This window comes from Sphaerodactylus townsendi, linkage group LG10 (assembly GCF_021028975.2).
Source record: "Sphaerodactylus townsendi isolate TG3544 linkage group LG10, MPM_Stown_v2.3, whole genome shotgun sequence".
In the NCBI taxonomy this organism is placed as follows: Eukaryota; Metazoa; Chordata; class Lepidosauria; order Squamata; family Sphaerodactylidae; genus Sphaerodactylus; species Sphaerodactylus townsendi.
The window spans coordinates 35,131,451-35,158,850 of record NC_059434.1 but is presented as its reverse complement, the minus strand read 5'-3'; the positions used below and the strand labels follow the sequence as shown (position 1 = coordinate 35,158,850).

Below are 27,400 nucleotides of genomic sequence, written 5' to 3'. Positions count from 1 at the left end.
GCTGTAATGGTCTCAGAAGGAAAAAATAGAATGTCACTTTTCACTGATATATCTTGGGAGGGCGGGGAGGTCATTTCACCCAGCTGTCAGAAATCTGTTGGTTCATATGGACACAAAGAGGTGGATCCAGACAGCTTTTCGGTCCCACATGGCTTGTGTACATGAAAGTCCTGTGATCCCCAGCATAGCTGTTGGGCAATCAAAGAGAACCCCCCCCCCCTTTTTTTTTTCACCAGCCGAAAAGCTCGTTGGAGTCAATCTGATGACTCTGTTCTCAACAGATACTGGGGCAAAGTCCCCCTTTCACTGAAGAACATGCATGTTATATGCGATCTCGGTAAACGCAAGATATGGCAGATTGGCTTTGCAAAAACACTAGTTTCATCCCATGTCAAGGATCATAATATGATTATCTGTCCAGCCTCACGGCTCTACCGGCAAAGGACTGGGTCGTGGCTGGCTAGCTTCTCTGCCACCACGGGTGCCAGAGATGCCCACCCAGCATCACCTGTCTCAGCTATGAATGAGAAGGGACCATCCAGTCTGGCCTGGCTTCATCCGAGAAAGAACTGTGCCAATGTATCCACCCTGACATTTCTCGGGACGGGACGGGACTGACTACATCGCAGTGAAAAATTGGAGAGAAAAGGCTGCCCAGCTGTTTTTATCAGACATTTCCTGCTCCGGGGTAGCAGACAAGACCAAGCTCTTCCCCGCCCCGATTCTACTTGACACCATCCTAACCACCCTATTTATAACCGCGTTGCACAACTCTCCCACCTTGCCGGAAACCAAGCCTGAATCATAAAGGCTAGGAGTAGAGGCGCCGGACGTACTTGGGCGGAGCAGCAACGACGTATCCCAGGCGCCAAATTTGAATGAAGTCAGCCGGGCTTTTCTTCCCGTGTTTTGCCTGAGTTGCTGTTGCCTCCCCAAACGCGCGTGGTCCTACTGTGCAAGGATGGTAGAAGGTCCAGGCTGTACGCTGAATGGTGAGAGGCTTCGCGCTCGCGTAGCTCTGGGCCAGAGAGTAAAGAGAGTGCGAGGAACGGCGCTAATGCAGCACTCCAGTGCCCTGGCAGGAGCTGCCGCCGTCCCTTCTTCCACCAGCTCGGTAAGTAGTAGCTGACCTCAGTGCAAAGATAAACAATGTTCTGATTAGCGCATCACTGCAGTAGGGTTGCCAGATGCAGGCTAATTCCAGGAAATTTGGGGGTGAAGCCTGAGGTTGACAGGTTTCTGTGGGGTAGAGTGAAATCCACACTCATGAAATCCATACTCCAAACCATCCATTCTCTCCAAGAGAGTTGAACGGCAATTGCAGGAAATCCCCAGGTCTTACCTGGAGGCTGGCATCCCTACACTTTGGTGGGAATAGGAGGGGAAGGGGTTATTTTCTAGAGGTTTTGAATCTTGATCCTTGGTGGAGAGGAAAAGTCTTTGTTCCTATTCAGAACTTGTCTTCCTTACTATAAATATATCACACAATTCAAACTTAGGTGCTAAAAAAGGATTGCTGATACCAGAGGCGTACCTAGGCAAACTGGAGCCCTGCACAAAACCTGAGTTTGATTCCACCCCCCCCCATGGGCGGCCACCCTCTCCCACCGTGACCAAACAATTATTTTTTCCACTAGGTCATTTCAAAGTCACTATCACAAGAACATCCCCCAACTCACAAATCTGAACACAGCAATGGGACATGCCACACAGCAGAAATAATTTTTGGAAAACATTTTCAAAATGCTTACAAAATGTTTTATTACTGCTATGAAAACATCTTATGGTGTTGTATCCAGTCCCCCCAATTGGGGGAAACAGCATCACTTTCAATGTTATTTAAACTGGGGACCCCAGATTCTCCCTTTAAGGTGGATTTAAAAGGAGAATTTGGGCTCCCTAGTTTAAACAAGTGATGCTGGAATCCACCCCCAAAAGCATAATTTTCAATGGTGTTTAAACTAGAGAGCCCAAATTCTCCTTTTAAATCCACCTTAAAGGGAGAATCCAGGGTCCCCAGTTTAAACAACATTGAAAGTGATGCTATTTTGGGGTGGATTCTCCGCACCCTGAAACAGCATCCCTTTTCAATGTTAAAACTGGGGACCTCAGATTCTCCCTTTAAATCCATGCCGAAGGGAGTGGATTTAATAATAATAATAGTAATAATAACCTTTATTAGGCATCGAGAGAATAAAAGAAAGAAAACAAGCATTGGAAGGGAGTGGATTTAAAAAGCGAATCTGGGGAAATTTAGGGGGTGCCTGTTGTCAGGGGTGCAATTATTAAGATAGCAGCACCAAAATTTCAGAGTATATTCGTGAGACCCTACTGATGATACCACCCAGGTTTGGTGAAGTTTAGTTCAGGGGGTGCAAAGTTATGGTCCCTCAAAGGTGTAGCCCCCATCTCCTATTAGCTCCCATTGGAAACAATGGGGGATGGGGCATTCCCTTTGGGAGTCCATAACTTTGGATTCTCAAAACCAAATTTCACCAAACCTGGCGCATATCATCAGGAGAGTCTCCCAAAAAATCTGTGAAAATTTGGTGCTACTAGCCTAAAATCTGCGCCCCCTGCAGGCCAAAAACGGAAAAAGCACTGAAAATACAAAATCCACCACAAAGAAACCTGCATTTATGTCGCCCACCACAAGGTGGCACCCTGGGCAGCTGCCCACTTTGCCCAAGGGGAAGAACGCCTCTGGCTGATACAGGCTTAGGAATTCCTGGAGATTGCAGATGGAACTTTTTTTGACATGCTAGAATTGCAAAAAGCACGACTGATTGATATGATGTTGGTGTAACAGACACAATAATCTCCTCAGTAAATTGTCAGTTTGAAGAGGTTTCTGGCAGCTGTTTGTGCCCCTGCCCCACAAAATACTTAAAAAGGAATAACCAGCTATCTATAATATATTTTTGTCATTAACATAATAAATCAACCATAACAAGTCTGATTAATTTGAAGAGCTGGTACAGCTCTGGCAAACATCTAACACATGTAAGAAATAATGAGGAAAGTATCCTCAAGTCATTTTGCCTAATTAGAAAGATGGCAAATTTTAAAATATAATTTATTAGAAGGAAGCCTGTTATACAATACCCACCATAGAGCAACTGTCATTAGAAAATATACTGTCCAGGGAAAGATCACATACTGAAATTGGCCTGCAGAAAGGAAATAATTTTTACTGGGTGAATGGGCTTGTTTGTTTGCTTAAAAATGTACTAATGAGTACATGGTGTGAATGAGCAGGATGAGGGGATTTCCTCCCCCCCCCCCCTTTGGATACCACGTACACAGCATGCAATTTTTCCTACAAGTTTTGATCACTTGTGTTGCCTGTGTAAAATTATTCTATTGGGGTTTGTGGTACTTTATAGGAGAAAAGATGTTGGAATATAAATGAGCAGCTTGGGTTAATGAGCTGTGAAGAGCCAAGACTGAATTCCTGATTGGTGAGGAGGGTAGTTGGAGATGGGTGTTTCTTTCACCCTCCTGCCTTTGTTCAAATGCAGGCAAGTAAACTTCATTAAAGGCAACATAATCCTCAGCTCAAAGTGTTCTAGCATCAGGCTGCATCGTCTATAGTATTCCTAACAGGAAAAATATACAGAGGACTCTGTTTTGGTTCATAAACTTGCATGTAATATCCATATTTGGCATATCTCGTCAATTAATGAAAACGCATCTGCTTTCACATTGTATTTATTATTTTATTTGCAACTTTTCTATCCCACCTTTCTGTCAAGTTATGGCTACCAAGGTGGCTAACAATTAAAACAACAAAATACATCATAAAACTACATTTAAAAAAACTACATTAAATAAAAATACATTAAAAACAGAACTTAAAATTGAGGTAGTACAAATAAAAATCAACAATTTTTTAAAAATAAAAATCAAATTTTCAAATTTAAATTGGATTTTTAAAATTTAAATCGGATTTTAAATCAAATCTATCCTGCATTGAGGGAATGCTGACAAAGCAAGAAAAAAATCCTTGCCAATTGGTGGTAGACTGTGATAGAAAGGGACAAACTATTATACCTGGTAGAATCAGCATGGTGTATTGGCTAAGGTGGTGGACTAGGATCTAGGAAACTCAGGCTTGAATCTCCACTCATGATGTGGAAGCTTGCTGGGTGACCTTGGGTCAGTTCCACACTCTCAGCTCTGACTTTGGCTAGTATTTGGATGGGAGACCTCTAAGGAATACTAGGGTGATGTAGAGTCAGGCCGTGGCAAACCACCTCCTAATGTCTCTTGTCTTGAAAACCCTGTGGGGGCACCATTAGTCAGATCTGACTTAACATCGTGCGTGCGTGTGTGTGTGTGTGTACATACGTACACACACACTCTCCTTGGGAAGGAGTGGCCACGTGTAAAATTTGTACAATGCTTTTAACATATGTTTGCACTTGCAATTGCATTATGTTGCCTTATTGGTAATACTGTAATTACTATTCTCCCCTTTCGAGCAGTCTTGCAGCTGTGCATAAAACTAAACAACAGTGAAGCTGCAGCCATTGTACACTGACTTATCTATACTGGTAGCTCTCATGAGTAAAGATGATACTGACCTAGATAGATCAGTAGTGTGACTATTCATGTCAATTGAAGTTCTAATGTTGAATCTTACTTTCTGAGTTAGCAAAATCTTGCCACAACAGTGTTTAGGAACTCTCTTGAACCATCAGGTAGCATTCAGTCAACCTGTGAAACTCATTAGTTGGGGGCTGAATGAGGAGAAGTAGATTTGCTGGCAGAGCCAATGGTGAGGAAGTTGCTGCCATTCTTGTCTGGAGGAGCTTGGGAACTCAAAGCATGTTGTAAACAATGTAGAGATATAGGACGAGCTACTGCCAATGAACTCCTTAGTTGATATATTTATCAAAATAAACTTTTTTGTGCAATTGTGTAACCACTTTTATGGGCAAGCAAGAGTTCCTTGTTTCATATCCCTCACCAGGGCCTAGATGAACCTTCTGGCCAGGGCTGCAAAAGTAGTGGAGTTGTCAGGCACCTGACAGGTCACAGTGTGTGACTACCCAGCAGCTTTTATCTAGGTAGGAAACAAGTTATACATGCCTGGTTTAGAAGACTATTTGGGTAGACACAATTGCTATTTACCAGTGGGATCTGTGTTGCTGGGAGATGGTAATTGGAATGTTGTGTTCACTCCTAAGATACAACCTCAACTGAAATCTTTATTCAGATTGACAGTGATGTGTGAGTCCTGTCAAAGGAAAAGCAATATCTGAAGAAAGTCTGAAATCTTTCACATCTATAGGCTGATTCTGTGTGCCTGGCAGTGGGTTGTTGCCATGCTGGAAATAAATGTAATTCACACTGTGACCTTCAGTTTACTTATTTCATAGATACATTTAAAAATTAAAAAGCAAATTAGCAATTGAGAAAACAGCAACCTTAGGCCCTTCAATTATTTACTATTGTGTATGTAACAAGGAAGAAATTTCATAAACAATGGCAGTATATTTATAGTTCTGTGGCAAATGAATAGCTAAATGTCACTGAAGCCGTGTTCAGTTTATTTCAAGTGTAGTCCCCAAAGAATTTTTATCTGAATAGTTTCTTAAATTGTGTTCAGCTGATGCCTCCTTTTTAAACATTACCTTAAAGCTGCCATTTAGATATTCAGTTTAACAAAAGCTAACTATTGTGCTACACTACACTATTGTGCTATGTTGAAGCACTATTTTATCTATCAGAATATAGTTAATTATCATGGTTTATCATTTCAGACATGATGCACCAACAGATAGTGCTCAGTACAGGCAGATCCTCTAACCTTCACGTTCTATTCTGTATCCACAGTGTATGCAGCTAAGATTTCAGGTGCTGCATGCTGGCCCTTGCCTCTCACTATCGATTTCAGTTACTTGTTTTCTATGAATTTACCAACATCATTTGCCTTGATGGATATAATTGGCTACTTCGTCTTTTATCAGCTTGAAGCCATTTACAGAGAAGTAGCCAGCAGTAAATATGGGTCTAGGCCAGCAGCAAATATGGAACACACTTAAACAGGCAGAATCAGTTCTATATCATTTCGGAAAAGGCCCCCAATATAGTAACTATTTCTATCCAAGATCTTTAATTTGGTTGGATTGTATGTGAATAAAGGGGACCGTTTTCACAGTGTTAATTGGTCTTGGGAATGTTTCTTTTCTATCAGTCATGTGTCAAAAAAAGAAAAGGAAAGAAAAGTCCTGTACAGTGGGAAGGGAGATTTAGACATGGGTATCTGGAATTAGTTTACCACGACAGCATTTCACTTCCGAATAGAAAAGTGTAAGTCGCACATCAGAAACAGCTTTCATATGTAAGTTATTCTTGTAATGAAAAATTAACATGAAAGTGGCTTTCAGATGCTCATGTCATTAAATAAATTGCACTTCGCTTAATAGAGAAGCCATTACTAGATATGTTTCCTGTTGCTTTCCATTTTGTCACTCATCTGAAATCTAAGTCTCTTTCAGTAATGCTTCGAGTATGTTTGCTCTGAGGCAGGAGGCAGCCATCTTAAGCTGAATGCTTTTGTAGGGTCAAGCAACACAACTTTTAATCACGTCTCTCCTTCTCTCCTGAAGTAAAACTAGCTTGTCTGATAACAAAAATGATTGCTTGCTCTATAAAAGTGCTGTTTGTTTGCATGCCCTACCCCATATGTATATGATACAAATAAATTATTTTCCTTGGCCTGGCATAGTTCATTTGTTGATGGTGCAAGGTTGGATTAAATACGTTAAAAGAACTTTCAAAATACTGTGGTAATAGCGCTCTGCACATTGACAGGGTTTGCTAACCTCCTGGAGAAAATGACAGTTTAGGAGGGTGGACTCTCTGGCATCAGTTCATTGCTGAGACTGTCCCCTCCCCTAAACTTCAGCCTCCCAATCTTCACTTGCAAATTTCCAGGAATTGCCAAACTTGGAGTCTGTTTAATGGCCTGGGTCTGGATCACTGATATCAGTGAAATAAAACAGTTGCAAATAGCTATTATGAATCCTGTCTGCTATTTTCAGTTTGGAAAAGAGATTGGGGTGGTGGTGAAGCATGATAGGGCCTGGGATAGGGAGTGTGGAAAGAGAGAACTTTTTAAAATCTGTCTCCAAGAATACTCAAATTCAAGGGTATCAAAAACAATGTATGGTCTGTAGATTCAGGAAGGACAAAAAGAAATTCACTGCTAGGGAATACAGTTGTGGTCACAGGTAGGCTTGGAGAGTCAGGAGCACTGAATCCCAGATTCGGCCCAAATCTGGATGCATCCAGGCATATTCAAGCCCAAATCGACCTGAATATGTCCTGCCCGAATATGAATGAATCCGAATTCAAGGTCATGGCAAGAATCACCATGGCAAGATTCCATTAATAGACCTATCCTCCACGAATCCACTTTTAAAGCCTGTGACTTGACTTGGTCAATACCCTAGAAATTCAGTAAAATTCGAATTTGGATTTATTTGGACATAAAATTATCTGTATGCAGATATTCGGGTCTGTCTGATTTTTTTGGGGTGCTTTTGGAGGTTTTTTTAGTTTCAGCCTGCAGGGGGCTCATTTTTAAAGCTAGCAGCACCAGAGTATCATCTGGAGACTGTCCTGATGATGTCATTCAAGTTTGGTGAAGTTTGGTTCAGGGGCTACAGAGTTATGGACTCCAAAGTGGGTGCCCCCATCCCCCATTGCTTCCAATGGGAACTAACTGCTGATGGGGCTACCCCTTTGAGGGTCCATAACTTTGGACCCCATTAACCTAACTTCACCAAACTCAGGACAGTCTCCAAATGAGACCCTGAAATTTTGGAGCCAGTAGCTTTAAAAATGTGTCCCTGACAGGCACCCTAAGAAATTTGCCCAGATTCTCTGCTTTGCAGTGCCTGTCACTGTACCCAATGGGGAATTTCTGAGTGTGTAAGTAGGCTGCACATTTTTTAAGATAGAGGCACCAGACTTTCAAGGTGGCTCCAGGAGGCTCTCCTGGTAATAGCATCCAGGCTTGGTGAACTTTGCTTCTGGGGTTCAGTTTTATGGGCCCAAAAATTTTTTATGGGCCCAAAATTTTTTGTTCCCTGCTCCTACACATGAAGCCTGCTGGTGAATTCTCTCTCAAACCACGCCCCCTGCCGCCCCCAGAAGCAACATTCATCAAGACTGGATGCTATTACCAGGAGGCCTCCTGGAGCCACCTTGAAAGTCTGGTGCCTCTTCAAAAATGTGCAGCCAGCACAGAAATTCCCCATTGGGTACAATGGAGTCACTGCAGAACACAGAATCTGCCAGGCTCTTTAGCAAGTTCTATTTTGGGAAAAATTAATTAACTTTTCCCACCATAGACTTCAATGGGGCTTGCTGGGTTGTTCTGGGTAGGGGTGTCTAATTTCCTGCATGGCTCCTGGTGTGAGTCTCCTGAAAGGAACCAGCCAACTTTGGTAAAGTAAACCTGATGCCCACAGAATGAGTGCCCAGCCATCCAAACTTTAGCAAACTTCACCAGACTTGGTTGGTATCATCAAGAGAGTCTCCAGATGATACCCTGAAATTTTGGTGCCACTAGTTTTAAAAATGCGCCCCCTGCAGACCAAAATGCAAAAAACATCAAAAATACAAAAAAAAATCAGACAGAACCAAATGTCCGAATTTGTTATTTGTCTTATTCGGGCATACAGATAATTTTATGCCTGAATAAATCCAAATTTTACCAAATTTCTAGAGTATTGACCAAGCCTAGTTACAGACTTTAAAAAGGGATTCGTGGAGGATAGGTCTATTAATGGCTTCTTGCCATGGTGATTAAAGGAAACCTCCATGTTTAGAAGCAAACTAAATCCATAAGAATGGAATGTGTCTATAAATTTCCCATAGCAAATGTTAGGGGGCTGTAAAAGTTAGTGAATAGTGCATGTATGAGCTGCAAGATGACACTTTGTGACCTTTGCTGCCTGATGGTGATGGTAAGTGCTTTCAACGCATAGTTGACTTCCGGCAACCCCATAGAGTTTTCAAGGCCAGAGATGTTCAGAGGTGGCTGTTGTCTGCCATTGTCTCTGCACACCAGTACAAAGAGAGGATTTCAGGATAAGACTTTAGCCTTTATGTCCTGTTGTTAGACCTTCAGAAGAACTGGTTGGCCCCTGTGAGACAGGATGCTGCACTAGATGGACCACTGGTTTGATCCAGTAGGCCTCTTCTCGTGTTTTTCTGTTGTTTTTCTGATGTTTGTTCTAGGTCCATTATATATTTTTCTTATCTTTGTTCTAGGCAGTTAATGCCCTCATGATAAGCTTGAAAGATGAGAAGCATCTTCTCTTCTGATTCCAATCAAACCTAATCAGCTATTTCAGTTACTCTTAGTCCTGTCTTGCAAACCTTTACTGGCCACATTTGGATATCAGTTACTATTTGGGGACTTTTTTTTTACTGTTTTTCTATTTATTCTGTTCAGCTCCTTCCTGATGCCTCATAAAGAGCTTCTCCTTATCTTAGCATGAAGTGAACATGAGTAAATGCTTTAAAATTATGTTATTCAAATTTCTTTTGCTTACTGTATTTGATAATTAAAATAAACATTTTTCTAACCACTCAGGCAATTAGAAATAAGATTTCCTGTCAAGATTTCACGAGTGTGCTTAATGGATGTGTCTACATCGGTGTGAAAACTCTGGGAAAAGAGCTTTTCATGTTCTTTGGAGAGCAGGCTTTAAGGTAAGGAAAATGTGTATATGCTTGTATATGGTAGAAAAATTCCATATTTATTAACCTTCCCAACAACTGGACACAGTGTATAACAGACTTCTCTCTGTGATACACCTATGAAGATGCCAGCCACAGATGCAGGCGAAACGTTAGGAACAAGATCTATCAGACCACAGCCATACAGCCCAGAAAACCCACAACAATCACTTCCCAGCAAAGTTCAGTCTGTAAAGAAGACTCGCTTCATTTTCTTGCTTACTGAACATTTTCTCACACTGTTTGCTGTAAAGGCTATAACACTGATCAGCACTGACGACTTGTATCATCTAATGCAGGACGGTGTGGGCTAACTTGCTGTGAAATTTTGTCCAGGACAATCTATTAATTTATGAAATGAGTCTTCCAGAAGTGTTTGTAACATATTGTACTTTGGTCATGTTATGAGAAGACAAGAGTAACTGGAAAAGACAATAATGCTAGGAAAAGTTGAAGGCAACAGGAAAAGAAGAAGACACAACATGGAATGTATTGATTCCATATAGAAAGCTGGGGGGCCTCAGTTTGCAAGGCAAGAACAATACTATTAATGACAGAATGATTTGGAGGCCATTAATTCATAGGGTTGCAATAAGTCAGAAGTAATTTTTATGACACAAGACACATTTCTTTTTTTAAAAAATACTTCTTGAGAAGAAATAAAGTGTTTTAAGGAAAAGGGGGGGGGAAGCTGTGCAGAGTGCCATCTTAGGACACCTTTTTTGCAACATCAGGATGTCTTGTTTCAACTGTGTGGAATGGGCCAATGTTTAGTTCAGTATAACTTGAGGCTGTTAACTGAGTCAGCAGGGAAGCATGATATCTTAGGACCTCTACCTTTCTAACCAGTATTACTTCTGTTTTTTCAGGGTTTAGTTTAAGTTTTTTCACTCTTAGCCATTCAACTGCAGTTGCCAAGCAACAATTTAGGACCTTTACTGCATCACCAGGAGATTTGGATAGTGATATGTATAGCTGTGTATTGTCTGCATATTGGTGACAGCCAGCCCGAAAAGTATGAATGGTTTGGCCTAAGGGCTTGTGACCCAAAATGTTGGGTCTGCCCCTTTTAGAGTGGGGGAATTAGCAAGGCAGACCATGCTTAATGAGAAGCTGGATAACTTTATGAGATCTTTTCCACCAATGTTTACGAGGGATGGTTTCTGCAAGAAATCCACAGGAAGCAGGAGTAAAAGTTTAACAATTTTATTAAGAAAAAAGGTAAAATAATAAAGTTACAAGCTCACAATGTAAAAAGCACACAAAGAATTCATACAGTCCTAGGATATAGATAGTGTTGAGGATATAGGTCTGGGATAGAACAGGATTTTCAGGGAATAAAGCTGATAATTACCTTATCTAGAAGTGGAATGGTCAAATGAGCGGAATTCAGTGATCTCCATGGAGTTCCAATAGAGATGGGTAAAAAACAGTAAAAAAGAGAACAAAAAGACACTTAAGCTAAGTGGTGACTACATTGAATTTAATGGTTGACACTTGGGCTTAATGTTTGAAGCCTGGGGAATGCCTAGAAATTATTAGATTTTGGGGTGTACTTGATACAATCACAGATTCGGGACAGTGCCAATACAAATGAAGGTGGTTGTTAGAAGGTTTTCTGCCTTAGTAGTTACTCTGAGCTGACATGGGGATGGCATCCATCTTGACACTGTGTCACCAGGCTACCTCTTCGTTTGGCAGGATAGGCAGAGATGCTGCTGTCCTAAAAACAGTCTTCCACCACCCACCACGGTTGATCTGGTAACAGGCTTTTCATAAAAATTGGAGACCAGGGAGGATAAGATTGTGCCATGTGAGACCCACAGAATAGGTCACAAAGTGAGGATAATTGGCTTCCATTGGCAATTCTTCAGGTCCAGTCCTCAAAGAATGATTTGAACCAGCTTTCCACATCCTCTATTACCTGATTCTTTCCATTTGGGATGCCAGGAATTGAACCTGAAATCTTCTGCATACCAAGCAAATGTACTGCTGAGCCACATTCCCATGCCATATAAATATTAGAAAAGGACTGTCCCTTGTTGTATCCTATTTGGCAAGTTTTTTTTTTCATATATTGTGGTGAAAAAGAGTGGGTGTCTTAAATGGACATAGAAGTTATGTTTTCTTAAGCGGGGTTGTCATTCAGATAAATACTGTATTGAATAGCCATATGCTTTCTCTTTTTTCTTTTTACCTTAATCTTAGTGGAACACTGTTCAGAGCCAGATTGGCTATATAAGCAAGATCATTAAAGAGTAGTCATGCCCTACTTAAATGTCTGTGATTTAGGCCAGTGCGAACATTTGCACTGTATTTTGTTTGCTTTATTTTACTAAAGGGAGGTTGTAATCTGAAGAGTTAAGTGACAACAGGGAAAGTAGTCAAAAGTGTTGGTGTGACTGTCCCAAAAGAAAAGCATTTCTGGATGATTCAACAGTTACAGAGGCAAATTATATATATTGCAAAAGAAACTGTAAAATAGCATTTATTATTAGAGGCAAGGCAGTTGAAGCAGGATTTATATTGTGTGTGGAAGAATTCTGACAGTAAAACAGGATGTGAAAGCCTTAGAAAGTAATGCAACCTTCTCCTACTCCCCTCGGGCAGCGGGGAAGGAGCACGCACAAAGAATTGGTCGCTAGGCAAGCCAGAGTAAAAGTGAAGGAAAGAGTATGGTTTTCCTGGAAAATCTAAATTGGGATATTTGTAGATAGACCATTGTCTTTTACAGTGTATTGCGTAGTTGTAAGTTCGACCTACTTCCTAGAGTTCTCTCAGGACTTTTTTCAGTTTTGAACATCACCTAAACTCTTGTCTTCCACCCACCCTCTTTGGGAAAATACTTGTGTAGAGTGAGAGCCATTTTTTGTACATATGTAATTATCATTCTGCCTCTCTCTACACACACACCCCTCTAAGTTAATGAATCAGCATTTTTAGGATATTCAACATATATTAATGGAATAATTTATGCAAGCTGCATATATTTCCATCAGTTTGATTTTTTAAAATTCTGATCACTGACTCTCTTGTTCAGGACATAGTCTCTTTTACTGGATTGAGAAATAATAAAGTAAAGAAAAGATGGAACCTTAGGGAATATAAATATGAAAGAGTCAGAATCCTGGTTTGTAAAGAAATACTGGAAACTGCATAGACATTCAGTTCTGGCATTGGAGGCTTTCTGAATCCTCTTATGTCTGAAAAATTAGCAAAATCTGCCTTTGTAGTTTTTCTGCAACTATAGTAGCTGGTAATTGCTAGTATTTATTAAAATAAAACTTAAATTTCAAACATATTGGGGAATATACTATATCTTCTTTAAAATTATAGATTTGTGGTCTTAAAAATTAATATGCTACATCTTCAGAGATCTATTCAAGTTTTGGCAAAAAAATGAAATATAATTCCCTCCCCACCCCCACCTCATCTTATGCATTGCTGTCCAGGCAGCAAAGACATTTAAGTTGAAACTTTAGCTGATTGTTCATGCATGTCAGTAGCTAACTATAGAAATATAATTTTAATTGATTGCATAAATTGAATTTTAGTGTGAGAAAGTATAAAGGTGAAAGAAGGGGAAATGATTAATAACTTTTCCATTATTTTTATGGAGGGTATGACCCAAACAGAGGCCCTTTCCACACGGTGGAAAGGGCGCCTCTTCACTGGCAGAAATTATGCCAGTGGAGGGGAGGGGGTCGTTTGCATGGGAGCGTGCGAGTGGCCCCGCAGAGGCCGGCACAGAAGAGGTGGCTCTGCATGGAGCAGCCTCTTCTGCGTTCCCCCCCCACCCCCACTCACCTCGTCCTTTCCAAAAGGACGCTTTCCAAAAACTTCCCTCGGGAAGGGAGGTGGAAAGTGGCGCCTTCACGCCGCTCGGGGCTGCACAGGACAGTGCGAACAGCTCCCCAAGAACCGGTGTTTTTCAGTACCTGGGCCACTGTTTTTGGCCCCGTGCGGAAAGGGCCAAAGTTAGGTATTTTCCATAAAAACACTCACTTCTCCTGGGGTAGTCCATTTGCCAGAATGACTTACACCACCTTTTTTGATAGTGTATGCATTGCTGGGTGGGGGCATTCCTAGACCAAAAGTGCATTGGGAACAACTCTGGAACATTCCCCCCCCCCCCCCCCCGGCTGGTGCAGGGATCTGTGGTGGCCATTCTGGGTAAGTCACTAGGCATTGGAGTTTGTGCCAATTTGCATGGCACTGGGGGCTAGATGCTGGTGCAACCCTTCTGCCACTTCCAATGCTGCTTCATCCCCCCCCCCTTTAGATTGCACTCTCAAGCATGTGCTTAATTTTTAAAAATGCTGGATTGCAGCCTTTTTCCTAGACCAGTTTTTGTATTACTGTTTCTTGCCTTGCAACATTTAAAAAGTTCTGAAAAATTCAGTTAGAATTTTTGGTTCAAGAAATATTTCTCTTCTAGGGTCCACTTTGGCATGAATGGTTCTTTTCGTATAAATTCAGATAGCAGCCAAAACAGAAGTGGAGCGGCCTTGGAAATACAACTTACTGCTGATTCGATTCATTTTTACGATGCAACTGTAGAACTTAGGTAAAGTAGCCTATCCTTTTGTGACAGATGTTTCTTCATATTCCAGAAGAGGGAAATACCTTGACTGCTATGCTCAAGTCACCAGGTATCATAAATCAAGGGAAAAACTTGCTTAGACAAGCAGTCCACTTAATTTGCTTCATGGATATAGAGCATGTCTGTACAGGGGGAAAAAGTTGAAGAATCCCAGTATAAAGATTCATTTAATGCAGAATTGTGATTGTCCTTTACCATAATCACATTCTTCAATGTAATTAGTACCCCTTTTACCTACAAATACAGCAGGAAAGTCATTCATTCACAGAATATAGAATATTAATTGTTTTTATTGCTCAATTAGATGATCCAAATAGAGCTATCAGTATCCAATAAGAGCTAATTGATATTCTTTGGATGCTAACAAACAGGGCATCATCATCATTGTTATCAGTATGGGGTTGAAGGAGGGCAGTGAATAAACCATGCAAAAATAGACAATATATTGCTGGGCGAATGAAACTTTATTTTCAAATGTTCTAGGGAGAAGGTCTTCAAGAAGCCTCCTCCACTGGTCAGTTTAAAGTGAAGGGCTTAAGAGAGATTTGTGACTCTCATGGTACCTTCATAGTGGATGACAGAAAATTCCACTAAGCAAATACTATTTGTCCCTTAGGGGAAAAGGGTCTCCACTTTTTGCCTCAAGAATAGCAATGTAAAGGTTTCAATGGTGTTGATTCTCAGCACAGCCGCTTGGCCTTGACTGAATTCCAGGACTCGGGCGATGGGCCAGAAGCGGTGGCTATTACTCTGGTAGAGGCCTTATCTCACAGAAAGAGATGAGAATGCCGTTTCCATGAGAATGGGACTGGGGAAACCAGGAGGGGGATGGGACGGAAAAGCTTATAACCTGTGGTTCTGGCGGGAGACTTCATTCCTGTCACTGGCCATTAAGGTGGTAATGCGTGAAGGCTTTCTAAGATGTCTGAATAAACGGTCTTTTCCAACCCAAAAAAGCCTTTTATTTCTGCTCTATGGAATTGCTTTACATTGTGACATGAGGAATCTTTCTTCATTTCTACTTCTAATTATCAGTGCGGACTCCTCCTGGTGTTCCGGACATGCAGAGGTTGAATATTCCTTGCAACTGTGGAGAGCACCGTAGCCCCCTAGTAGAGGGCTCCGAACCTTCCCTTCCTGACTTGGAGGAAATCCAGTGGGAGAAGCGAGGTCTCGCTGGTAACTCTCTCCCGTGCCCCTCGCATACCGACATCGAGTCTTCCCTTTACTTCGTTGGGATGAGGGACACGGAAACGATCATGGCGCGGAGTTTTCATGAGTCGCTTTGGGGGCGCTTGTCTATGGATCGCGGCGCCTGTGGATCGGATCTCTACCCGCTGCGTGTGGATTACAAACCTCAGATGCAACCTGTCTCGGAGGAGATGGCCCCACCGCACCGCATGCGTAAACCCAGGAGTCGATTGAACGGTTTCTTTAATTCCGTGATTTCGATGATGCCCTAAGAATCCATTACAGTGGCATAGCACTGGGGCTCGGCCCCAAGACCGCAGTTGGCGTCGGACGGAAGCGGGATCGGGGATTGGGAGGGGTTTCCGGGCCTGCTCCTAAATCGGGCCCTTCAGATTCCGGATTTAGGGTGTAGCTGATACACAAGAGGCGCTCGCGTGGATTTCGCCGTGGACTTGAGGTGCTGTTCTCCGGCGAGGAGGAATCCTAAGAAAGTCTGACTCCCCATCCGGGATTTGTTTCCCCTCCCGCCCAAAGAAAACTGGAACGAGGAAGTACCTCGACTGCGCAGATGCCCAAGAAGCGCGGGCCCGTGAACGCCAGCTAAGGGAGGAGGAACGGTGAACAGCTGCAAAAAGAGCGTGAGAACTCTGCAAAGAGACCGCGGAACAACAGCAGCAAAGACATCCAACTCTTTAACTGGACCGAGCCAAAGACGCGTTGCAACGGCAATATATGCAGGATTTATCGATCCATGACAAGGTCCTGGAACACTCTAGAATGGGACTGGAACGACAACGCCAAGGCATTAAAGCCATCCGAACGCGAAGTGAACTAACCGCAGCCATGCAACGAGACGCACTAGCCAAACTGGACCGGTGAAAAGCGCCTTTGCATGCTACATCAAGATGCCTTGACTCGCAAGGAGAGGGAATTAGCTGTCTTGGAACAGGAGTTGAAGAAAACAGCGGGATAGGATGCCCCGAAAGTTGGTACTCTACGTACTTTCCACCCAAGCGCCTAACACCAATGCCCCTCCTATCGGAGCCACGCTTCTAGGTCCTGCTACTCGCGCAAGACCAAGCCAGCCTCCCAAGGTCCTGTTCGCCAAAGAGGGGCCAGTGGCTACAGGTCTCCGCGGCCTCCTCACCGATTCCTGCTCTTCCCACGCCGCCGCCTCAACTCACAAGCAATCAAGAGGCTCCCAGCGGGCCTCAAGGGCCATGGAGAGGGGATACTACAGGCCCCCCGGATCCCTGCCCGCTTCTTCGATGGACTGGCTTCTAAACTCCCCTACTCTATTCTTCCCAGTAAACTCGATGCACATATGGAGGAGTGCGACGACTCTTATATCGCATCTGAACGCGGAAAAATACGGGACATCGGGTCTGTCCTGGATGGGGTGGTGGCTGCTGACTGGTTTGTGACTCTTTTTGAGCTTCGCAAGCGGATGATATCACTCGCATTGCAGTGGCTGCATTTCTTCAAGCCTTACGGGCTCCGCTTTCAAGATCCGGACGCTTTCGAAAATGAAGCCATCCGCACTATAAAATCTATTCAGCAGGGCAACCGTACTTTTGCCGCATTTTGCTCGTGGAATCCGTGCGGCGGCTGCTCGACTTCCTCCTGAGTGGCCTGGAACGCGATGAAATGTGAATACTTCTCTGATGCCATTGACATCAAACTTCGAGAAACGGTGTTTCTCATCCAGATCCCGCCGCATCTTTTGTCAGCTGAATGGATCGAATTGGGGATCTCAAGTAGCTGCTCGCTTGGATTACGCCGGGCCCAGGGGGCGTCCATCGAAACCCGCTACTACGCACCACCTTCTGGGCGACTCGCCAGTTAAGCCCAGCCGCCTCTTACTGAAACCACCTCCTCAACGCCGGCCGACGCTTTGGGATTGTGCCTCTATTATGGAGGACCAGGCCATCTGGCTGCCAACCGCCCTAAAAAACAGAAGTCCACCGCTCCGACTCCACGCATCCCCTCTGCTAAGCCACCACGGAGATCCGGTCCTCCTCCAACTGGCTCGTCTTGGGGTTAAGTTAATGGCTGTGATCCTGAGGAGGGGGAAGTGGCGATTTGCCTCTCATCAGCACCCATGGATGTGTGGATCCTACTCCTGATGCGTGAGAGTGAAGGCAGCTCTCTATTACTGTTCTGCTGTTCTGGCTAACCCTGCTAAGCATACATCGTATTCTAGCCTCAGCCCTCGTAGATTCTGGCTGCTCCCATTGCTTAATGCGGCCCCAAGTGGCTGAAGAAGAGCTCGGTTTAGGACCGAGTTCTTCTAGCAAAGCCCATACCGTCATTAATACAAATGGATTCGGCAGTCTACCTCGGAGCCGAGGGCCTGGCTCGACTCAAAAAAACGCAACCTGTCCTTCTTTTCGCTATGCTTGACCATTGGGAGAAGATTAGTTTTATACTTGCTCCAGTGGCTAAACATTCCGCTATCCTGGGCATGCCATGGTTATTGTTACATGAACCAAATATTATTTGGAAAGAATGGATTCTAGAATTCACTGACCCCCCCCATGTGGAGAGGAGCATATGCATTGGGGGAACAGCCCACCATCCAATGACACAAAACCCCTGGTTTCTTCGGCCAGCATAACCCCAATGACTTCTTCAATTCCACATGGCATTCCACCAGCTTACTTTCAGGATCGACTTAGCCAGAGTGTTTCAAGAACAGGAATGTGATCAATTGCCCCCCCCATAGAGACATTAATTCGACTGTAAAATCATATTACAGCCCGGCCTCAACTCCCTAAGGGTAGAATCTATCGTGATGAGCTCCTAACGGCTATAGGGCTGAACTCCGTGCCTTCTTAGATAAAACTCCTTGCTCATGGATTCATAATGGAAGGGCTACCAAACATTCGCGACGCTTCGTTCTGGGTCCTATTTGTAAAGAAAAAAAGGACGGGTCTTTAAGACTTTTGTAATCGATTTTCACCGAGGATTAAATGCTGTTTCCATGTTCAATAAATAATTCCTTTGCCCCTTAATCAAGGACCTCTGTAGATGCATTGGGCAAGGGACGAATTTTTACTAAGTTGGATTTGAGGGAAGCCTACTACAGAATCAGGATTGCAGAAGGCTACAAACATTTAACAGCATTTAACACTAAATTTGGACAGTATGAATACTTAATTATGCCATTCGGGTTAGCTGGGGCACCCGCTACATTCATGGCCCTCATCAATAAAAGTGCGTTTTGCATGACTTACTATATAAATGAGAAGTTGCGTACTTAGGACGATGTTTTAATTTATTCACAAACCATGGAGGAGCATGAGGCTTTGGTCTCGGGAAGCATTGCAACGCTTACTCAACAACTCCCCTCTTCGGCCAAACTGTCTGGCGCTGTTTCTTAATCAATCCTCTGCATAGACTATTTAGGCTACAGGATCTCATCTTGAGGGTTTAAAAATGGATCCCCGCGGCATTGACGCAGTCCTCCAATGGCCTGCCTCCACTCAACCGGAAAGAGCTCCAATCCTTCCTAGGATTTGCTAATTTTTATCGTGATTTTATACCCTCCCCAATTTGCTGAATCCAAATTCCTTCCACTCACAGACCCTCTTACGCACTAAGGGTAAAGACTTCACAGGCCGCTGGCCCGGAGCTCCCCTCCCTTGGTCCTTTACAGGAATGTCAAACAGCCTTCCAACTTTTGAAATCGGCTTTCACTACCGAAGCTCTGTCTTAAACAATTCCTACTCCAGACCTTCCTTTCGCGGTTCACGTGGATGCTTCGGACAAGGCGCTTTACGCAGCCCTGCTTGCAGAGAAATAAAGATGGTAGCCGGTTCCGTGTGCTTACGACAAAAAAAATTCTCCTCGCCCAGAACTCAACTGGACCAACAGAGGGAGATAAAGAGATCAAGGCCATCAAGGTAGCGCTTTCCAAATTTGGCGCCACTGGCTTGAGGGGCTTAAACACCTCTTCCAGGTTTGGTCGGATCACAAGAACTTGGCTGCCCTCTCCACCCCCCTCAGAATGTCTGCAAAACAACTACGCTGGGCCGCATTTCTTTTCCCGTTTTTCTTTCATCGTCCATTTTTTCCCCGGAAAAACCAATAAACTGGCTGATGGCGCTGTCACGCCTTCCCGGGGAGGGGTGTGGAGCTGCTTTACGACGACATCCCGCGCACTGTTCTCTCCCCCTCCCAACTAGGGCTGGCCACACTCGATCTCGCTGGTTATCCAGCTCCTCCTCCATCACCCGCTCCCAGCCTAGTCTCCCCCTTCCTGGCAAAACCCTAGGGAGGAGGCGGGTCTCCCGGAGCCACCGGCAGAGGTAGGGCGACTACCCCAGCTGCTATGCTTTGTGAATGGTGTTTGGAAGCCGGGGGATTTAAGCCGGTACGCGGCCTCCCCCCCTTCGTAGGCAAGTTCTCGAAGCCTGCCGCATGCCCGCTTCAGCTGGACATTTTGGCTTTCTCAAGACACTGCATTTAGCCCGCCGTCAATACCTCCTGGTGGTATACCATGCTAAAGACATTGAGGCTTATATCAAGGGGTGCTCTGTTTGTGCGGAGGCCAACTCCATTCTGGGAAAGCCCTGTGGACTGTTAAAACCTCTCCCGCTTGCCTCCCCGGCCCCGGGAAGTTATCTCAATGGATTTTATTACGGGATTTACCAGAGAGCTAAGGAAACACAGTCTTGTGGGTGGTGGTGGACCTATTCTCCAAACAAGCCCATTTTTATCCCCTGCACCTCCATTCCCTCTCCTCGCTTCCTACCGGCGCGACTGTTCATTCCCAATATATATATCGTCTTCACTACTCCCCCCTCAAGGTGGTGTCCGATCAGCGGGTCTTCAATTCATTTCAAAATTCTGGAAGGCTTCCCTGGGCTTATTAGGGGCCAATTCTCGGGCGTTTGCCGCCGCCTACCACGCTCAAAGCGACGGTGAGTCGGAGAGAACTAACAGAACTCTCGAATAGCATTTACGCTTGTTACACCAACTATCACCAAGACAACTAAAAGGATGACCCATTTGCAGAATATGCCTACAACAATGCCGCTTCATAGCAGCACTAAAAAAACCCCTTCGAAATTGTGTCTCATTACTCCTTCACCAAGCCGTTGCCCCAACTACCCGCTGGAGGCGCTGCATCCCTCCAGAATTCCGTTAAATGGATTCTATCTCTGGCGGAGGGGTGGAAAACGGTTCAGACTGCTTCGGTAACAGGCTAAAGATTCCCAAAAGCTCCAGGCAGATAAACATCGCTCTGACTTTCCTTTATGTGTTGGGGCTTTGGGTTCATTTGTTCACGTAAACCCTCAGAGACGTATATAAATTCTCAAAACTGGGCAAAAAGTCTCGTGGGACCTTTTAGAATTATGAAGGTGATTAATGATGCTACTGCCCTCGGGCTAGGATTTTGCCTAATTCTTTAAGTAATATCCATCCTGTCTTTTCATTCCAGCTTGCTCTGCTGAGGCTCCTCTGCCTCGGGACATGTTTAAAACGACCCTCCGGAGATACTCCCTCACGACTATAATTGATGGCTACAAGCATTATGAAATTGACGCCATCCTGGACTTCTCGCTTTAATCGTGAATCGCTTGTAATACTTGGTTTCTTGGGTGGGGTATTCCTCTGGGTATAACTAATGGGTGTATTCAGAAAATATTGATTTCCCCTCCCTTATTTCTGCTTTCCATCGTACCTTCCCGCACAAACCAGGGGGGGAGAAGTTTTTCTTAGGGGAGGCAGAGTGTAAAGGTTTCAATGGTGTTGATTCTCAGCACAGCCGCTTGGCCTTGACTGAATTCCAGGATTCTCGGGCGATGGCCAACAAGCCAGAAGCGGCGGCTATTACTCTGGTAGAGGCCTTATCTCACAGAAAGAGATGAGAATGCCGTTCCCATGAGAATGGGACTGGGGAAACCGGGAGGGGGATGGGACGGAAAAGCTTATAACCTGTGGTTCTGGCGGGAGACTTCATTCCTGTCACGTCGTGTACGTGAGCTTTCTAAGATGTCTGAATAAACGGTCTTTCAACCCAAAAAGCCTTTTATTTCTGCTCTATGGAATTCCTTACAAGCAACCATCCCATAGCATTTGGAAGGATTTTCCCTCTCGCATCACCTTGTCCTTTATCAGTTAATTGAAGCAATCTGCCACCCTTGACAAAATCTAATTATTTCTGGCAATTAATTGCAACACATGGAGAGAATTATCATATCTCTGAGAGCTATGGCTTTCTTTCATGTTGTCGTTCCTTTAGCTTTGATGTGCATGAGGCCTGGACTAAGCTCTTGCAAGGGAACAGACAGTGAGTGTACATACATGTACAACCATGAAAAAGTAACAACTATAAAAAATTAAACAGCCAGTTAATGCAGATAGTGTTATACGTTTAGATATAGAGTATTTTCTGTAAGTATCTAATTCTTTTCAGAGTCACTTCCTTATGGTCTCCAAAGCCCCATTTAAGAAATGCTCCCACTGTGGAGCAAAAATACCTTACAATGATGGGCATGCCTCGTGCCTGCTCCATTTGGGCAAGTCTCATCTAGTTCAGTTGTGCAGAATTTCCCAGAGATTCACATCCAAAGTCACTGGCAGGGCCTTTCTGTTGAAAGTGAGCCTCTGGAAATGGATTCTTTCCTAAGTCACCCCAACTGTGGGACCCCAGACTTTCCCTCAACCAGCCTCATTTCAGTCTGTCCTAGAGAGGCTACCACTGGGTCCGTTGGTTCCTGTGAAACTGAGGTCTGAATTGGTGCTATCCCCTGCGGGATCCATTCCAAGCACTTCTCAGTCAGAACTGACCCTGTGTGAGCCTTTGGTTTTGAAGCTCTCAGATCACACCCATTCTGTCTTTGTTTAGTTGAAGAAACACAAAAAAATCACGATAAATCAGAACACAAGCCTGTGCCTGACTCCATTCTGAGTGCCCAATGAGAATTGTCAGTTTTGCCTCAGACCCCCATCTGTCAGTTTGGAACTCCCGGAATTGCTGTTTTCTGAATCAGAGGATGAACAGCAGCTAGACTTACCGCAGGAGCAGTTTCTGTTTTGCCTTCTGCTTAATCTCAGAACATGCCTGCTCTTTGTTGTGTCTTTTCCTGCACCCTCCTACTGTCCATTAGTCTTTTTTTCTCCACCACTTCTAAATACATTCATGTTGGGGAAAAATTCAATACCTTCATTTCAAGAGTCTTTTTTTTTGGTACTTTTTTAGCCCTGTCTTTGGACAGGGTTCTTTTTGAGACAGAGCCACCAAAATAAGAGTAAGTTCTTTAGAAATATGGGCTGTTTTCTCCGATATGCAGCTTAGCAGTACTTACCTTTGAACATTTTTATCTTAATTTTAACAACCGGTTCAATGTTTGAATTGCATGACACATGACTACAATGACATTTTGATAGTGTTCTTTTTTAATTTTGTCTTGCAGGAATGCTGCTGAAAGTGAACAGAAAATTAGGATGCTGGAAGACTTAGATGTATGCTCTCCAAAATTTAGTTTCTCAAGAGCAGAAAATGAGATTAAGAAGCAGAAGGACCGTCTGATATGTGATGTGTTGCTTGATCAGGCAGTTCTACCAGGAGTGGGGAACATAATAAAGAATGAAGCTCTTTTTGACAGTGGACTCCATCCAGGTGTTACAGTATGTACAATTTTTCTTACTACTTGTACTTTAACTTGGGCATTGTTGAACAAAGGCTGAAGTTTATCAAATCAATAGCACACCATACAGTTAAAGCAAGTAAATATCAATCAGTTTCCATTTTCATTTGGGGGACAGAGTTGCGATCTGTGGAACTCCACAGGATCACTCTCGTACTGGAAAATGGTACTGATAATGTCTGTTTTGAAGTTGTGTAAAATCCCTCTACTTTTGCAAGTAATGTGATTGTTTAAGTTTAGGCTACTAGTCATAAGTATGACCCTGCTTGAAATATGCTAGGAAGCAGCTGTGAGTACTATTTTGGCAGATGTTTCACTGTCATTTTTCAACCTCTGTTCCTAAATCACAGGCTTGTCAATTAACAGATGAGCAGATCCATCACTTGGTGAAAATGATTCGGGATTTCACTCTCCTTTTCTACAAGGTAGGGAAGAAAACGTTTCACCAAAACTCTATGGAAATACTACTAAATAGAAATATTGTATACATATCCATTTATTATAAACACTTAAAAATTCCGCATTTGACTATAGGAAGCTGTTTTCTTTTTGCTGCTTAGGAACAGCCTATGGTATCTAGAAGAACATGAGTGGAGCCCTCCTGAGGCCTATAAATAATTTTTTGTGTTCTATTCCAGTGTCGGAAGACAGGATTGGCCTTGTACAAACATTACAAGGTGTACAAGTGCCTCAGCTGTGTCCAGTGCAAGGCAAAGATTACAGTGTGTCGTTTAGGAGAAAATAGAAGGATGACATATTTTTGCCCCCAGTGTCAAAAGGACAGGCCGCAACTTGTGGACCCAGGGTAGGATTTACAAAATATTGTTTTGGAATGTGAGGTAAATTTTGAAAGAGGTGATTTGCCCAAGAGCCCTGCTTTCTGTACACTATTTATATCCACACTACAGGTTCTAATTACATACAGTATTTTTGCTTTCCTTTCTCTCTTTCCTTTCCTATTCTTATGAATTTCAAAGCTAAAACAAGGGAGCTTAAATCACTTCCCTTTCTAATATATTTCTAGTAAAAGCAGAACTTTTATCTATAATAAGAAGTACCTGCCCTGAATCTCTGCATACCTCACACTCTTGTAGCATTAACTGTGTCTAGGAGTTTCCTGCCCTGATTTTAAAACAAGGAGCCTTGGTAACAGATTCCCTTACAGAAGCCAGCCAAGCATCTCATTTTATTTTCTCTGGTTCTCTGATGAAAAATATGCAGTCAGCAGTAATTCAGCTTGTTAAGCTGTAAAAGGAGCTCAACCAATGATCACCAGATAGCATTAAATCTGAAAGATAGAAGGGATCTTAACCAGGGCTCATTTTGACATGACAAACAGACATGTTCAGAACATGGGTTGAATAGATCCATGTAGAATTCAGTGTGTGATGTACCCTACATTCATTACAGGCCTCGCTCTTCAGAATACCACAAGGGTGTTAACCAAGGACGGCTTGTAGTGATTGGCCTCTGTAGGGAATGGGATGCTGCTCTAGATGCAGCTGGACTCTTATGTTAGTAGTGTGATAGAGATGGGCTGATCTACAAGATGGGCACGTGAATCTGCCTTATATTGATTCAGACTTCATGGTTTATCAAGGTCAATATTGTCTACTCTGATTGGTAGTTGCTCCCTTGAGTTCTCAGACAGAAGACTTCCACATCATTCAATCCTGGGGATGCTGGGATTGAGCCTGGGATCCTATACATACAAAGCAGATTCCAAACTAAGAGTTGTAGCCCTTCCCCTAATAAAAAGGCACATACAGGTAAATCTAGCTAATGTTGATGCATGTATGCATTCCCGGCTGAACAGAAAATCCTGTATCTATCTGTCTGCTTTGCACGAGCAGGTTTTTTTTGTCTACATGTTATATAACTTCCAGACTTGACTACTTCTGTTTAGGTGTTTGGGGTTTTAGGAAATGATACTATGTTAAATGATTTCTGTTTAAGGTCAGGTAAACTTTTTGTAAGGATAAGGTGAACAAAACATCGAAAAGGGTTGAGCAGGAAGAGGCAGGTTACTGATAAAGGCTTTTATCAGCTTTTGGTAGGCTTCAGATTTTGAAATGTAGAAGAATTTGAGATAAGACTGGAAACACTAACCTGGATAACCCCAGCAATTTAGATTGTGGAAGCTAAATAAGGTCAGCCCTGGTTAGTAATTAGATGGGAGGACCACCAAGGAAGTCTCGGATTACTATGCAGAGCCAGGTAATGGCAAACCACCGCTGACCTCTCTTGCCTTGAAAAGCTCATGGGGCTACTAAAAATCAACAGTGACAACAACAACAAAAGACTGGAGCACTGCCACTTTATATAGATGGTTGATGTGGCACCAGGGTATTCTGTCACCAAAGGAAATAATGTGTTTCTGATGTGTTTTACCATTTTGAAGAGTAGGATGGTTCAGTTCCCATCCCATGACTTGATGGCAAAATGGAAAGAGCTCAAGTGAGGCAAATCTAAAAGACAGAATAATAACCTTCCAGCAGATACAGCACACGATGCCTCTTCCATCCACACAGCCAAGTTAATTAAAGTCCAATCTTGCATCCCCCATACTGCCCTGGTAGAGTACAACTTTCAGAACAAACCTCTGAACTGTTAACATCAATCTTCCTCTTTCCCTCATTGAACAGCAAACTGCCAACAAGAAATAGTTTAATTGGCTGGGTGTACAGCAGGGGGTCTTCCCCTAATGAACAAGTAGCTCAGAAATCAGAAGAGGAGTGGGCCTGTAGGCGTTGCACTCTGATAAATAAGCCTTCTGTCAAAATCTGTGATGTTTGCTTGACTCCAAGGCCCGAAGGTAAGTAATGATGATGTTTGTGTGATTATATGCCAGTGTAATGTAGCACAACGCTACAGTAGCCTGGAACTAACTTTTGAGCATGTTACAGAGGCAATATGTATTTAGAGTAATTGTGTGTATGAGTTCTCTGATCCTAATGCATGATTTGAATGCTTCCCTAACATTTCAATCTGAAATGTATTGTGAGGAAACCAGTGCAATTTATTTTCAAGGGCAATCAGGGCATAGCTAATATAGCACTATCGATACTCTGGTTATATCGCCAGCACTTCTTGCCCAAACTTGTAAAATATGATGAAAAATAGATGTCTCTAAGCATTCAGGGTTATGTATTGGGCTTGGGCTGCAGCCTCATGATTAGGCATATGCCAGTGGCGTTATAGTAGCAGCAGTGTACATGGTACTTGATTTAGCAGGCATTGGTCCCTGCACAGGCAGATTATAAGAGACAGCTCTATGGGGAAGGCGAAAGAATAGTTCTTAATACTTCAGACTAGGAAAGAAAGATCAGAGGAAGTACAGTTTTTAAGACTGTCACAATTGAGAGAAGCTGCAAAATAGCCTTGAGCAGATGCATGTGTTCTTCGAATCTGCATCATAAACCCCAGAGCATGTTGTCTTAGGGAACAACTGTTTGTGCTATAATGGCATGTTCCTTTTGTAACTGAAATATATACTTCCACAGCTGTTATCCCATCCTTTCCTATGTGGCATGAATTATTCAGTTAAACCTTTTGTACTTTTTGCCTATTTCAGCAACTTCCTGAATTGTCAGACCAAATGTTTCATGAATTGAAATGGAATATATTTTGTGTATGGGGGGAGGGGAGAGAAATCTATTTTCTTTATAGCTGGGAGGTACAAATACCATCTTCCACCCTGGTGGCATTTCAAAGACAATGGAATTGTGCCTTTGGCTGATATGTGTTTAAACCCTGTAATAAAAATTGTGATTTTTTTAAAAAAAGTATCTGTTGGGACTTCGAAAGTCAAACTTAATTTTTGAAAACTGGTTGTGACAAACTCCAGTTTCTGAGCAATGACAATACTTTCAGCTTTTTTGCAGGGGGACAGGGCGGAATATGGCTGATAGACATTTATTTTTCATTCTGTCATAATCCACAACAACAACAATCTTATAATCTCTGCTATACTTCTCTAACCCAGCTGTATTTCCCCCTCATTTTACATTGCTTCCTTTCTTGCCCTCTCTCACACATTTGTTCATTGTGCCCCCCCCCCCCACCCTCTTAGTTCTGTCTGATCCTTCTCTCTCTGCCTTGCCTTTGCAGTCAGTTGCCCTCTAACTGGTAAGTCACCTTCTTTTCCTTTAAGGTCCTTCTCAACACCATCATGACTTCTTGATTG

The 27,400-nt window shown here is 43.2% G+C and overlaps 1 protein-coding gene across 2 annotated transcripts in view; it reads left to right on the top strand.

Moving 5' to 3' along the window:
• The first annotated feature begins 875 nt into the window (after positions 1 to 875).
• NEIL3 (nei like DNA glycosylase 3) overlaps positions 876 to 27,400 on the top strand; it is a 36,156-nt gene continuing 9,631 nt past the window's right edge. Inside the window, exons 1-7 of one of the 2 annotated variants that reach the window (XM_048509236.1) lie at positions 876 to 1,114; positions 9,617 to 9,735; positions 14,201 to 14,329; positions 22,981 to 23,194; positions 23,565 to 23,639; positions 23,853 to 24,019; positions 25,860 to 26,029. In XM_048509236.1, coding sequence (XP_048365193.1) covers positions 962 to 1,114; positions 9,617 to 9,735; positions 14,201 to 14,329; positions 22,981 to 23,194; positions 23,565 to 23,639; positions 23,853 to 24,019; positions 25,860 to 26,029 — 1,027 coding nt within the window. In that variant the 5' untranslated portion in view covers positions 876 to 961. The remainder of the gene's footprint in view (positions 1,115 to 9,616; positions 9,736 to 14,200; positions 14,330 to 22,980; positions 23,195 to 23,564; positions 23,640 to 23,852; positions 24,020 to 25,859; positions 26,030 to 27,400) is intronic. The other variant, XM_048509237.1, reaches the window with a different exon arrangement.